We start from the raw sequence: 16216 nt of genomic DNA on the forward strand, positions 1-16216 counted from the left end.
TCATCCTGAGTAACTTATAATCAAATAATTGAATCGTCAAGTCTGTATTGAATGATTAGACCATCATGTCATTGCCATTGGATCCATATCTCACAAACTTTTAATCAAATTAAAAAAAATGTTTGCAAAAAGTTATAAATTTGTTTATTCAGCGATGCAAAAAATAGCTTTTAGTAAATATCTGCTATTTTTTTATTATTTTATTTAACAATGGTCAGAATTTTTTTAAATGTATGACTTATTTTTTTGTGCTATTTTTAAAGAAGGAAATTTTACAAGGGAAATTACAAAATTTGACTGAAATCGATCATATACTACGTGAGAAATCGAATTTTAAAAATATGACTGGAACCTCAAATAATTAAGATTGATTTCTAGAGTGTGCTGATCCGATAATTGAATCAAAAGTTTTTCACAGCTTACCTTTTTTGCTCAATAATTGAAGTTCATTAATGGTTAATAAAAAAAGGGGTATTTTAAACAGTTAATAACCGCAGATGTGCCAACTCTCTCACCTTTTGCGGGAGTCTCCTGCATTTTGTGTTCTTCTCCTGCCCTCTGGAATTGATCCGAAAATCTCCCGAATTTTACCTCAATCAATGGCCAAACTTAAAATTACCTGATTTTTTCCATGAGTGTGAAAGTTTTGGTTTTCTTTCAGCGTGAGTTCCATTACACCTTGTATTTTTTCATTCCCTCTTATCGAACTACCACCTGGTTCAAGCGCAGCTGCACATGCTTCATTTATTTTTCCTTCTTCAAAGTTTCCCTTCTTTTTTCACATTTCTATTTGACCCACCCCCTTACACACAGGACTCGTAAGAATCTCCCTTTCTTTCTGTATGGGCAATTGAATGAGATGACATCACAGGACGATACCAAGTGGCGTCAAGACAGAGGCGGAAAACTCTGACTGTCTATTGTTGAAATCTATACTTACTGTATCCTTCTGCTTTTATAATTTTTTAGTGCATATTTTTTAAACCGTTGGCAGCTAATGGATCATTCTTTTTTTCAGCTGTTGGCAACAAACTATTGTAAACTAGTTTGTTTACTGAAACAACGTGATTTCCATTATTTGTTTTTTCTTTCTTTAATAATTTTTCAAAATATATTTTAAAGATGTTGAAGTCGAAACGGAAATATGCAACCAATTTTAACCAATCATATACCAATGAATTTCCTTCAATTATTGCTGCGAGAAAAGGAAGTATGTATGTTTTTTGTTCCGATTGTGCAAGTGATATATTAATCACTCACGGAAGCAAGAATGTTATTTTGTTGCATATAAATGGACAAAAGGATAAAGAAGCAGTGAAACAAGAAAATTTCTTTCTGCATTGATAATGATTTTGTTATAAGGGCTTAAGCATGCTTCACTGCATTTTTGATAGAGCACAGCCAGCCTATTAATTGTGCTGACCGTGCTCTACCATTGTTCCGACAAATGTTTCTGAATGATAGTATCTCAAAAAAATATGCTGCGTGTAGAACAAAAACAACAGCCATTATAAACAAAATGGCTTCATATGAAAAAGAATCTGTTATAGAAATAATAAAAAATGTCCATTTTCAGTATCAACTGATGGTGGTAGCAACAAGTCAGATGCAAAATTTTATCCCTTTGTTATTATATAAATTTTGCTAGGTTGGCACATCTGTAATCATATCTGTTCTTATCATTCCTGTCATTAAAAATTATGAAAATTAAATTTTGTTTAAAGAGATAGTTAAAAATCAAATTAAGAATTAATTTTTTCACCAGAAATATCATTTTTTAGAAAATTGATACTCAACAATCAAATGCATCGTTATGCAACTGCACGTTATGTAATGCAGTTTTGCTAATCACCCGAAGTTAACCGAGATTTTTTGAGTTCTCAAATATTGAAATATTCCAGCAGTTCACATTAATTCCATAGCCCTCTCTCCCTTATACAGATTAAAAGCATCATGGAAAACAGATATTAAAAGCAATGTTTGTAAATATTAACTATTGCTTATAATACTGTATAAATAGTAACATAATTGTTCAGAAAATGAAAATTCTTTTTCGAAGTTCTTGTAGGGTACGGAACCTCATATCCCGAAAATCAAAACTATTTTCAGCCTAAATTTGGGAGGAGATAATCTATTTACTTATTTTAGAGAAAAGAGATTTCAGTGATTAAAAATGTTTTAACATTCTGAAATTTTTGCTATTGGTTTATCCTAAAAACTACTAATTTTTTACCGAGTGACTTTTAAATTGATTTACTTTTTGATTATATACTTATAATTAAACAGTGTTGTAAAATCCAAATGATGTATAGTTTTTACACCCCAAAAAAATCATGTACAAGTTTTAGCAGAACTGAAAACACTGTTCGATAGATCAACACTTGGTGTATGGTTGCTAAAACGACTCATATTTTGTTATTCAATCATATGTCAAAGTTAAGTGATATTTAGCTCTACAAAAATCATGAAAAGATACAATCTTACTCTGCTTTAGTACTTATCCATTTACATTTGGAGACAGTAATTTGACTCGTCTTGATCATCTTAGAATTTTAATTTATTATTTTTGGTAAAATTTGCCTCGGGAAATATTTTTTATTTTCCTTTTCTTGTCATTCAGAAAGACATTATCTAGCATAAACATCAGCATTATATTAGCCATTTGATTAATATTTACCATTCTTTTGTGATCTAAAAGACTATAGAAACTTGATATCTGACACCTTCCAATAAATATTGTGTTTTTTCTACTGTATTCAGGAAGCATAACAGATGTCTCATTAAAACTTTCTGCTTTATTAAATTCAGTTACTTAGGCAAAATTGAAGTAATGTCTTTTGATGGTGTTGCTTTTTATTTTTGTTTACATGCATAACCTTTTTAAATCGTGAAGTATGTCTCTTCTTTCTTTTAGATACACAATGGCTCACATATGGGCATGTCCACCTAGTGAAGGGGATGATTACATCTTCCATTGCCATCCAGTTGAACAAAAAATACCAAAACCTAAACGGTTACAAGAATGGTATAAAAAAATGCTTGATAAGGGTATTCTGGATAGAATTGTCATGGATTACAAGGTATTCTCTCCGAATTTCAATTATTTCATCTTACATTAGTAAAACTGTCAATGTGTGTAGAGTTTTTAAAAAGTGGGTAAAGGTGCTTATTTTTCATTTTCATTTTTTAAAAGTCCTTAAAAATGCTAATTTTTTGTTGAGTTTGTAAAATGCACCTATTTTTCTTTTTTCCAAAAAACGATTTTTTTCTTTGATTGTTGCCATGAATTACACAAAAAGTCTGGTTTTCACAACATTGTCGTTCAAACACTATTTGTTTCGTTAAAGCATTAATTGTTTTAATATTTGATGAACAATTAGCGGGTTTCACAAGAGACGTCCAATTTCAGGCTTTAACTCCTGACCTCTGAAATCAAACAGGAAATCTCTTGAAGTTTTACTGATTTCAGGGATTGACTAGGCATTTCCCAAATATTTTCGCTTATAGCAAAATGAAATTTGGCATGATTTATGTCACAAAAAAGCCCATGATGTTCGTGCACTATTCTGTTTCTAGATCAGTACCACCCACGCTCATTGAATTTAATTTGGGTCTCGTTCACCAATTAACTATTTTCATGTTGATCCAGAACATTAAACAATTACAGATCTTCACCACTTCTAAATTTTTGTCTCTCTTTTGTTTATTTGATTTAATAAGTTTAAAAATTAATTATGATTTTGTAATGCAGTTAGAGGATTTTGTGTTTAGTTTATGTATATATATACTGATTAATATTAATGTTTTTGATTTCAATAGGACATACTGAAACAAGCTACTGAAGACAACATGAAAAGTGCTGCTGAATTGCCATATTTTGAAGGAGACTTTTGGCCAAATATTCTTGAAGAAAGTATTAAAGAACTCGACCAGGAAGAAGAAGAGAAGAGAAAAGCAGAAGCCTCTGCAGCTGCTGCAGCTGAAGCAGCTGCAAGAGCTGCAGCTTCTGATGCAAATGGTGAAGCCGAGGATAGCATGGACGTGGGTATCTTTTTGTGTTTTTAAGCTGTCTTTTATTCACAGACAAGAATTAAAATATAGTTAAGAGTTAGAATTTAGAAAAGAAATACATTAAATTCTTACTTTAAAATACTGATTAAGGGCTCCACCAAATTTTTGACAAAAATATGCATTTTTGAGGGGTTAAATGACACTGGTTGTGAAACCGATTACGCCTCTCAAATTTAGACACAATTACATAACATGTTTGATACAGTGTAAGTCAAAAATCTTAATGATTGCAAAATAGATTTCTGTAATATATTTTATTTTTAATTTTTACTTGCTGCATTTGTCATTTCTTTATTTGGAAAATATTGGCTCGATCACAATCTATGCAATCAATGAACAAATGGAATTGCGAAAAATAAATTTTAAATATTTAGTTATTATAGAAATATATTCATTAAAACTTTACAAGAAAACTAATAAGAATTAGGAGTGTGGGGGTACTGAGTACCGGCCAATTACCCAGTACCCGACTTTGCTGGTCAGATTTTCATAACCTGGTTATTACTGGCACCCAGTAAAAAACTGGGTACCCGGCCAATCGTGGTGGGATATACAGTGCTAGGTAACACTCATTTATGTTTGACACAACCGTATTCTGCCTTATAGTAACCTTAAAATTGTTCTTATTAATAGTTGTATATTTGGAAATCTATGTATTCCATCAGTTTCTTTATAATAAAGCAAGCTGAAATAACTAGTTTAGGCATGACATATTTTACTCTTATACGAAATTTTAATTCAGTAAAATCTTGGTAAAGTGAATACCTTAGGAACAGCTTGGTAAATCGGATACTTTTTAGATAAAGAGAGGTGTCTTTGTTAAAGAGAAGTGTCTGCTTTGGAAGCGGGCCGAAAACAATTTTAACTAAATATGATAGTTGAATAAATGCAAAATTTGAAATAAGAAATTACATTGATAATTATTTGAAGTTAATAAAATCGTTAGGAATAAAAGTCAAAGATAACCGCAGAAAAATATGATATATGTTTATTACTCTCATACTAAGCTTGCTTTTAGCAAATGAGTAAATACAATGGTCTGTTTTTATTATTTGGGTTTTTAGGCTTAGCATTTCATCAAAGTATTACTCAAGTTAGTTGCAAACAAAACATTAGAGTTTGCGTATGAATGACTAATTTGTTATTCAAATGCTTTAACTGATTTAGACATCAATGAAGAGTAATTTCCTAGCAAATAAAAGCACAACTTAGCCAATTTTTTAAAACAAAAATTGAAAAAAAAAAGTTTTATTTTTAAAGTAGTTTTTATTCAAAAAAAAAGAAGAACCTTATTATTCTTACATAACTAGAAAAAGAAAGATAAAAAAACAATTCAAAAACATTACATTTTCAGTCTAATTTGATTTTTCTTTATATTAAAAAGAAGTATGCATGATAACTTTAAATTTTACTAAAAAGCATGTATTTAATTTCCTACCAGTCTAATTAAAGTTCTTGTACCATCAGCCTAACCCATAGGAGGGTATTGTATTTTTCCCCTCTGTATAATATAAGTATACATTACTGCGTCAGAAAAATTTTAAGATTAAAGCAAATTTTCCCTTTATTTTTTGCTTTGGATTATCAGCATTACATAGGGAATAAAACAGAATTGCAAAATATGATACAACAAAACCACTTGTAATCGTTACATTAAGGACAGAAAAACTCAACATTTGTTATACTAAAAAATTTCTTACCGAATATTGAAATGTTAGAGATTGTATAATGTACCAAGGTAAATCTTACTGCACGCAAATTGCATTATAGTTATCATATGATGAAAAATTGATACCTGATAGTTAAAACATTTTTCACTTAAAACTGTATAAAATCCCTTATCTGGACGCCCCTTTCCGGAAAGGATCATTCTCTGGCATTTTTTTAATATTGAAAATAAACAAATCTCTTTATTTCCCCCTTTTTTGTACCTGGAGGCTTAAGAGAACCAGGTGTCATTTGACTCTTGTTCTCTACTTCTACCTTTTGGTGATTTACGCATTGAGCCCATAAATCGCCAGAAGGGGAGGAAGAGAAATACCAAGACCATTCGTAGTGTGCTGCTGCTCTGAAATGCAGAAAGAGAGGGAGATTTGTTTAAAAGACTGCAACTAAATCGTCCCCTGCTCTCGTAATGTCCAAACAAGTATAGCAACTGGTTAAAAAAAAAAGGAGCATTTTTTTACCTCTTTATTAGATTGCTAGGGAAAGAGGAACTACGGTTGAAAAGGAAGAAGGAAGGGTAAACATGACACCAGTTACAATAAAGGGGGACTCCAAATGGAAAATCTGACTATGTTTAAAAACATGCATTTCCTTAAAAAATTTCATTCTTCCCCATACTATGTAATATTTAAGGGGTAGAGAATAAAGTAATTGTTTTTTCTTTAACCATTGGCATGAAAATGACTTTAGGAACCCTCTTCTAAATAAATATATACTTTACTAATTTAAGTTCCATTAACCCCAACCAAGAATTAAACTACATATCTCTGAAATTCATCTCTTTTTATTTCTATCTTTCGCTAAAACATGCAGTATACCTATTAATACATTAATAGGAACTGTAATTGAACTTGGAAAATACTCCAGAACTAATACTTCTCGCCAAATATTTTGTACTTAAAGCAATTCCGCACGTCCTATATGTTCGTTTTTACTAATCTTGCTGTATGATTTAAGAAATTGTGAGTTTCAACTGCTTGTTTTTTAATTTACTTATTTAGTTTTTGGTAAGTTATTATTTTTTTTAATTATGGTCTTAACCACACACATGCTATTAAGCTTAAATTGAGTTATTTTTATTAAGTTTTATTGAATTATTGCTAATTGTATTAAGTTTTATTAAGTTATCTTTCTGGATTTGCTTTTATTTTACCTACAATGTTTTCACATCAGTTGAAAAAAGAAAAAAATGCTTCTTTATCAATTAAAGAAAAACGGAATTGCCTAGAAAATTAGACATGGGTACTTCAGTGTCTCAGCTATGTTTCTTTTTACTTTTGATATGTTTGTTGTTTGCTTATTTTAAAACGCATGTTGTTTTCCCCCTCCTTCAAGCGGCACAAATGTAAGCAATGATGAAATCGTGGTAGCAAAACAACTCAATAAATAAATTAATAGTTTCCAAAAAATCTTTAGAAGGCTTGAACTTGGTAGGGTTACAATCATAGTGGCGTTTCACAACATGAAAAGCATTGTTAAAAGTAGTATCACATCTTTAATTACTGGAAACAGAATATCGCGCAGTATTTCAGAGGTGAATCTTACTTCAGCTTTTTAGCACAGGGTCTTAGGCTAAATTTGTGGAGTTTTCAGATCTATTGATCACTATCAGTATTCAATTAAATAAAAATACAGCTTTAACTTTGGTGTGGTTTGTAGCCTACTGATTGCCAGGAAATATTTTGTTTTATAAATCTTTTTAGGTCCTTACCAATTTATATATATATTTCTCATTTTTTCTTTTATTTAATAAAAATTTCATTTCATAAAAATTTTGCATTTTATATTGTTTATAAAACGAAATCCCTTCCTAGGGTAACCAGAAAGGACAGAAGAGTAATCGCAACAAAAAATCCAATAAAAGTAAAAACAATCAAAGGAAAAATAACAAGAAGTCTACTGTTCCATATACTGGAAATGATTTGTCAGCAAAAATATATTCTACAATGGAAAAGCATAAAGAGGTAACATTGGCTGTTCATTATTTATTAATTTGATAATTAATAAATAATAATTTGATAATTAATAAATGATAGCTTTTGCATTATCTAAACTTTTTTTTTATACATTAGAGAGATGAATTATAAAATGTAATTTGACTGTGGATTTTATTACACTTCACACAAGTCTTAAAATCTCTATTCGCAATATCTGTATTAAATGACTTTTTGAACATTTCGAAAAAGTGCTTATTATTAGTAAGTATACTTAGTCATTATGTTAAACTTTATCCATTTTGAAAAAATTACTTTACAGTGAAATCTTTTTAATTTATAATTATAAATATTGGATATTTTAAACTACCTTTAAATTTCTAATATCCACTTATGAATTTTACTATATGTTAATATTTTACTCCTAATTGTAATTTTTGCTATCTTTTTTTTTATTGATTTAAAATCTGATTCTGGGGAGAATCATGAAATAATGTAATATATGTAATCAAACCTATGAGTATCAAAAGATATCAAGATTATAAGGGTAGTTCTATAGCTATCTTTAGACAGCATTTTTCTTATACATGATACAATTGTAGCAGTATATATCATATATTGCCACTGCTTGAACTCTGAATAATATCAGCTCTCAGAATAATGTGTACAGGGTTGTCACAGACTACTAAAATGCAACTATTTGCTACTATTTTTGGCCATGGGCGACTATGGCAACTTTTTTTGCCTGAAAAGGCTAAAAAAGCAACTATTTTCAGGAATAGGGGACTATTAGGAGACTTTTTTTTACTCTTGGCGAAGTTGTTTCTCAAAAATGAACATTACTTTTCAGAACGTTAATAAAAGAAAGCAAGCCTTTATACAATCATTTATGTCCAAAGAGCCAAAAATTTAAATTTCCATTGGATTTAATAAAGTACTTGTTATATGTTCTCTCTGAGGGGCAGTTTTGTTATTTTTAATTCTTTTTTCCTTCTATTAACATTCATATTTTATTGTAATTCGACTTTTATATAGGTACCTATTTTCTAATATGTATACCTTTTATATTTGTAAAAAATGTTTTTTAAATTGGAGCATAGTTAGGACTGGGCGATAAATCAATGTATTGCGAAATATTGATTTAACGCATATATCAGTAGGCCGATGTAGTGACTTTCGTTTTAGGCGATGCATCAGAAATCTGATTTAAGCTGCCGGAATTAGATTGCAATCGCGGTTTAACGATTTAATATGCAAAGATCCTTGACTAGGCTAACGCTGTTACCATCCTAACGAAGACGATTTTGATTTCGTCTAGCTGCAGAGATTTTGCTATTAAGATAATGTTAGTTTTGTGATGTTGAATGATGAAGAGCGAATTGAATCAGAACTCCCAGTTTCGGGCGAGGATCAGCGTTGTAATATAGAATGCAATGCATAAATTCTTTATGTCCATTTTTGTCTTTGGGATTTTGCGTTTTTTGAAGATTATTTTCAATGGGACTTAAGTCATTTTGTGATCGTCACGCATTTTATTTCTTCAGAAATAATTGTCGGGTTTCTTGTAAATTATTTTCAGTGAGACTTTTGCAGCGATCATTTCGTTCTGCATTATTTCATACCATTTTTTTTCTGTCTGGGTTTTAGTATTCTTGTCAATTATTTTTAGTAGACCTACTGTTACGTTGCGATTGCTGCACAATCGCTGTTATCTTAAATTTTTGTTCTGAATTCAATCGATCAAATCATTGATTTTTTTTTCAATAATTGGTTTTTCTAATAATCGGATCTTCACATTTTAGGACTCAATCTTAAAGGTTCAAGGGGGTGATGTCAAATATGCTAATTAATTAGTGCAAGTGATATTTTAAGTTAAGAAATCAGACATAAAAACATACTTTCTCTAAATAAACACCTTTTTTTAATGAATTTCTAATCTCCAAGATATAGGGAGCAACTGCAATCTGAAAAATATGGTCCCCATAGCTTGGTTAGGAGAGCAATCCAAAATTTGAACTCCTTAATGTTAATTTTGAGTATTTCGCCATATCTTGAGAACTTTTTAAGCAAATTGAAATATTTTTTACACAATTATAAAAATTCATTTATCAAACTATAATTTCATGCAAAAAATAAATTTTAGTAGATATTTATTATCTTTTATTATTTTATTTATATATTAGTCGAAAAAAATTTGAATTGTAAGGCTTAGAATTTTTTACATCATTTTAAAGTATTTAATTTTACTTGGCAATATCCAAAATTTGAGAAAAATTGGTTGAATAGTTCTTAAACGATTGAATTTTATATATACTGCTTTTTCGAGATTCAATTTCTCAAAAACTAGTTGACTGATTTTGCTCAAATTTTGTATTTAGCCATGTAAAATAAATTTATTAAAATTATGTAATACCTTACAATGTAAAATTTTTTCAACTGTTATTAAATAAAACAATAAATATTTACTAAAGTTTATTTTATGAATGGAAATTATTTTTGGATAAACAAATTTTATAATTGTGTGAATTTTTTAAAAATTTCTCTTAAATTCTCGAGATATGGCGAAATGCGCAAAAAGTAAAATTAATATTAAGATTTTCAAACTTTGAATCATTCCCCTGACCAAACTATGAGTGCCATATTTCCCAGGGTGCAGCTACCCTCTATATTTTATGGGTAGAAAAGTATTTTTATTCTGAGGAATTACGATTTTGTGCCTGCTTTCATAATTTAACATATCGTCTACACCAATTAATTAGCATAGATCAAAAGTTATTCAGGATGGGACCGTTATTTTTTGGGAGGAGCACTCAATTATGTTCTATAATATTCATTATGTCAATTTTTAAATCTTACGAAAATACTAATGCTTAATGTGATTTTTCAAAGTGGATAATGGCCTGGAGCACAAAAATGACCCAATAAAAAATAGAATAGGAATATGTATTGACCGCTTTATAGCAATAAGACATTTGGAACTTTTGTGCATTTTTTCTGAAATATTCACAGTCAATATACTTAAAATTATTCACATACTTTTATACAGGGTGCTTTAACAACTCATGACCAATTTGAAGGAGCAAAACTATCTTTAAAAAAGACAAAAATTCCCATTTTGCTCTTAGGGTTGCAAATTATAAGTGATATGCAATGACAATAAATAAAAGTTATTCTATGTCATTATATTTGTATTATTTTTCAACACATGTTTACATTTATAATTTGCAATCCTTACAGATCCTTTATAAAATTAAATAAATTCATTTTCTACTGGTTTAAGGGAATGCATTCATTATTTGATTTAAAAAAAACAATAAACAAATAAACATAATTGATGTTGTTTTCATTATAGGTGTTCTTTGTAATTAGACTACACTCTGTCCAAGCTGCTGCCAGTTTACCATCTATAGTTGATCCTGATCCATTTATTGCATGTGATATGATGGATGGTCGAGATGCTTTCTTAACGCTTGCAAGAGAAAAGCATTATGAATTTTCATCTTTACGAAGAACAAAATTTTCAACAATAGCTATGTTATATGAGTTGCATAATCAAGGACAGGATCGATTCGTTTACACATGTAACAACTGTAAAAAACATGTTGAAACTAGATACCATTGTACTGTTTGTGATGTAAGCATCTTATTATCACTATTACTTTTCAATTTAAATAGCCATGCACACCTTCTAACTGCTACAGATTTTTCAAATATTCTAAGGAAGATTTTTCCTTGTGGTAGCAAAAGTTGTTCTTTAATATTTTATTCTTGTTTTAATAAATTAAATTTTAAAAGAACTTAGACCTTTCATAATTTAAAAACCAATGTAATCAATCACCAATGTCCTTAAGTGCTAGCCAAATTTAAAATTATTCTTGTTTTATCATTTTCTGTTTTAGTTCCTTACCACTAGAAACAGCTACATGTTGCAAACAGTTAGTTGTTGAAGGCCTTGTCGCTAGTATATTATTTAAATTGAAAAAAATATCCCTAATTTTGTCACTCTGCATGGTCTCTACAATGCAAGAATATTTCAACTAAGTTTTACTTGTAAGTTTTGAAAAGAATGAAACACACCATAGGTCAAACTCTAGCATGCATATCTTGGTATGATATAAGTAAAAGGCAGGTGGGAAAGAATGAGATTGCAGTCAAGCTTGCTTTGAAACAATCAAAATTAAAACTTTTTTGTGAAATCATTCAGTCTGGGTAAAAAAATAATTTTCAGTTGCATAATTTGACAAATTACTTTTAATAGTGCAGTACAAAATCCTCTCTGTACATAATACATAGATAGCCAGATATTAATACTTAAAAATCGAAGAATTCTGCCTGACCCATTTTTTAAACAGTTCATAACAGTGCATGACAGATGTAACTAAAACAGATCAATAAAAGGGATTGCCACACATGAATATTGAGAGGTGAAATCGGTTTATGCTATAGGTGTTGTCATTTCCAAAACTGCAGAGACTAAGGATAGAGAGAAAGCACTCACAATACCCTTAATCAACCATTTTTGTTCAATGATATATCTGATCTAAATAAGTTTTTTCTAAAAATTAACTTTTTTTGAGCTTTTCTACCAACAAATTAAACATTCCATCAAAAATAAAATAATTTTGCTTTGAATTTGTTTTGCATTTGTATGATGGTAGCTGGATGTTGCTACTATAAGAGCAATGTGCTACTTATGAAAAAAAGGGCCTCATGCGTAGGAAAAGTTAGAAAATATTTTTTCTTAAACAGGTGCAATTATGTTTGCAAATGTATTTGAATTTTTAAAAAGCTAAGTTTTTAAAAAATATTATAATGCATCTAAATGCAGTAGATTCACTCTCTTGTGAAATAATTTGATTTCAGTTGAAAAATTTACTATAAAAATGTTTTTTTTTCTATGAAAGTTATAGATTCATGCAAGCATTCAAGTAAATCTGTATGTAAATATTAAGTTTTTGGTCAATGTAAAAATTTTAAAAGTATAAATATGCAGGGCCCATGCTAAGAATTTCAAATTATTAGATAGTAAATTAGCGAAATATCAAAACTATTTGCCGAACGCAAATCTTAACAATATTTTATATATATTTCCTTTCCAGTGGAAGAAATAATTCACCTAAACACAATTTTATGCTCCAAATTTATGATTTATCACATTTGGCGAGGTGGCGGATTCTTAGCGTGAGTCCTGATTATGACTTAAATAAAAATAAATTAATACATCATATAAAAAAGTGATGAAATGAATTTTTTTCCCCTTCATTTGTAATAATTCTTTTGTAATAATTTGTTCCTATAATGAACAATTCAAGTGTTTACCTAAGAAGACAGAAATAGGCACATGAAAGAAAATTGGTTACCCAGAAGTTGCAAATTTTCTTCAAAATTTTACATCTGAGTTGTCTAAAATATTTGGAGAATACTTTTAATGTGATTTAACATTCCAATGAAAAATTTTGTTATAAGAGAAAAACTTTCTTTTGGGAGACTTTGTTGTTGGGTAAAACTTTAATGTATTTAGTAATACTTTAATGTATTACTAAATCTTAAAATATTAAGAACTTCATGTATTCCTTTAACACTCTTCATTAACCCTATTTGCTCTAATAAAAAATTATGCTTCATAATAGATATTGATGTGAAAAATAACATTATTTAAATTTGAGGTTTTTCATTATTTTGCAAAGGATAATAAAGTTTTTAAATATAAGGAAAAAAAAAAGAATTTATGTGAAACAATGATATCTAAAAAGGAAAATAAATTTTAAAATCTAATAAACGCATCCTAAATTGTACTAACTTAATACTACTAGCTTATGTATATACTGTGGTGTACTAACTTAAAATAGCATCTGCACTAACTAATTAGCATATTTGAGGTCACCCTATAAAATAATTAAGATAGACTCCCAGTGAAAATCTGATCATCAGATCAAAAGTTTTTTTTTTTTTGTGCACTGTACAATAAGCCATTTAATTAAAAATTTTAACTTTGTTTTTAGGACTTTGATTTGTGTGTAAATTGCTTTGACAAAGATGGACACAATCATAAAATGGAGAAACTTGGATTTGGTTTGGATGATGATTCAGGAACTTGTGATCAGAAACAAACAAATCCTCAAGAATCCAGAATATTATCCATTCAACGCTGTATTCAGTGCCTTGTTCATGCTTGTCAATGCAGAGATGCTAACTGTCGTTTGCCTAGCTGCCAGAAAATGAAGAAAATTGTACAGCATGCTAAAAGCTGTAAACGTAAGCCCAATGGAGGCTGTCCTATTTGTAAACAACTCATTGCTCTTTGTTGTTATCATGCCAAACACTGTCAAGTAAGTTAAGAAGATCCAGGTTACACTCTTTTAAATATTAAGCTTTTATACAATGTTTTTTTTAATGAAGTATTTCCAGTGTTCTTTTTGAAAATTTACCCTTTTTTATTATATATATCTAATATATTTAAGACTTCTAGTTCTTTATTTACTTATAAAGATTAAACTCATTAAAGGTATTTTCCTGAGAGGAAACTGATGCTTTGTAATTAACTTTACTAATTCAGTGAAAATAAATTAAAATAACAACATATAATTTTATATTTCTCTTACAACATTTTAGTTTGTAATTTTTGTTGCATTATCATAGCTGCCAACCCTTCCTCATTTTGCAGAAGTTTCCTGCATTATTACTTATTTAAGCTATTTTTTATGTCAGTTGTTTTATGCGCAGTTTATGTCAGTTGTTTTATGCGCAGAAGATAAGATCTTCCGCAATTTACCCGTCCGCCCTATAGCTAGTATTTTTTTTAAAAGACAGACGTCGATGCTCCTATAGTAATGGCCGTAGGAAGCCAGCTTGTGGTAATCCTCCCTTTCCTTCCATTTACGTCACATCGTTCAGTGTGATGTAATGAATTTCTCCTCTCTTTTACCAATGAGAGAAGGAATTCAACTTCAGTTGCGGGAGCGCTTCCCGTTATCACGTGACTTCCTGTTTGCCAGCACGAAAGCAAACATTAAAAGAAAATGGCTTGTGTAAAAGCAAAACAGCAATTGGTTTCTGGTGATATTTATTTGCACATTAGATTAATCTTGTTAATTTATTATGTCTGAACGAAAACAATACAAACAAGCCTTTAAGGAGTCTTATTTTCTTGAATTACCATTTATTTCTGGATCGAATCTTGGAATACATGATGTACGTTGCAAGGTATGTAAAAATGACTAGCATCGCGCATGGTGGTAAAACTGATATAGTCAGACATGTAAAATCCACAAAACACCAGAAGAACAAATTTTTTTTAATGTAATTCTTTTTCCATAATTTCTATTAAGTTTATATATAGGGCATACTATTACAATGGAAAGTCGCGTATCCGGAATCGGCGGGACTTTCCGAAGTCCGTATATTTTATTTTTCCATATAATTGACCTCCAAGGTAAACAAAGCTTAAAATGATCTGAATCTAAGAAGCAGAAAATAAATAACATTATTTTTCGGGGAATAATGTTTTAGTATTAGAATGATATCTAATCAATCATAAACAAAATATTAGAAAAAAAATAATTATTGCTATTCTAAAAATAAATATAGAAAACGGAAAAAATTCCCAGTTATGAAAATAGTAATTGCTCTCTCCACCATTTTGAACTAGAACGATTCAAGCAAGAAGGGGAAATTCCCGTCATTCAATAAGGTGGGTAGGTGGAGATGCCTCTGGGTATTGAACTCAGGTATTTCATAATGACAATTCAGTGCCTTAACCACTGAGGCTTGATACTCAATAATAGTGTGAGCAATTTTCCATATATATATACACAGTGGAAAGGTGCGTATCCGGAATTGGTGAGACTTCCGGAAGTCCGAATGTTAGATTTTTCCATATAATCGACCCCCAAGGTAAACAAAGCTTAAAACAATCTAATAAACGATCTGAATCTAAGAAGCAAATAATAAATATACATTATTTTTCTGGCAATAATGTTTTAGTATTAGAATTATATCTGATCAATCAAAAACAAAATATTAGAAAAAAAGAATTATTGCTTAAAATATAGATAACGAAAAAACTTTGACAGTTATGAAAATATTAATTGCTCTCTTCGCCTAGAATGATTCAAACAAGAAGGGGAAATTCCCGTCATTCATTAAGGTGGGTAAGTGGAGGAGAATAATTCATTTCCTCCTTATTTGTTATTCAAGTTGAGGGTGGGGAAGTGACAAATTCTTATTTTCTCTCTGATCATTGGCTATCAATCAAGCATAAAGGCACAGCATGCTGATTAGGTTCTCTTTATTTTTTCTTGTGTGACTGAAAGTGACTACCCCTCCACGTTAACGTTTGCTGCGTTTACCCTTTTTCACAGTATTTCTGCTTTCCCTAACACTCCTAATCACTCACATTCCTAAAAAGGTTTCAGGAAATTCCTCTTTTACTAGCCAGGTGCATAGAAAAGAAGGGGGAGGGCTCCCTCCTTTACTGCATTCCAGAG

General features: G+C 29.9%; 1 protein-coding gene across 4 annotated transcripts in view; it reads left to right on the forward strand.

Moving 5' to 3' along the window:
- The window catches only part of LOC107451016 (histone lysine acetyltransferase CREBBP), a 139440-nt gene that overhangs the window by 119096 nt on the left and 4128 nt on the right, over positions 1–16216 (forward strand). For 2 of the 4 annotated variants that reach the window (XM_016066972.5, XM_016066974.5), the window contains 5 exons: positions 2915–3080; positions 3820–4041; positions 7611–7760; positions 11083–11364; positions 13733–14059. In XM_016066972.5, the coding sequence (XP_015922458.1) occupies positions 2915–3080; positions 3820–4041; positions 7611–7760; positions 11083–11364; positions 13733–14059 (1147 nt within the window). The remainder of the gene's footprint in view (positions 1–2914; positions 3081–3819; positions 4042–7610; positions 7761–11082; positions 11365–13732; positions 14060–16216) is intronic. The other 2 variants (XM_016066973.5, XM_071187500.2) reach the window with 1 other exon arrangement.

This window comes from Parasteatoda tepidariorum, chromosome 11, assembly GCF_982258835.1.
Source record: "Parasteatoda tepidariorum strain Cologne lab strain chromosome 11, Ptep-v5.0, whole genome shotgun sequence".
NCBI classification, from domain to species: Eukaryota; Metazoa; Arthropoda; class Arachnida; order Araneae; family Theridiidae; genus Parasteatoda; species Parasteatoda tepidariorum.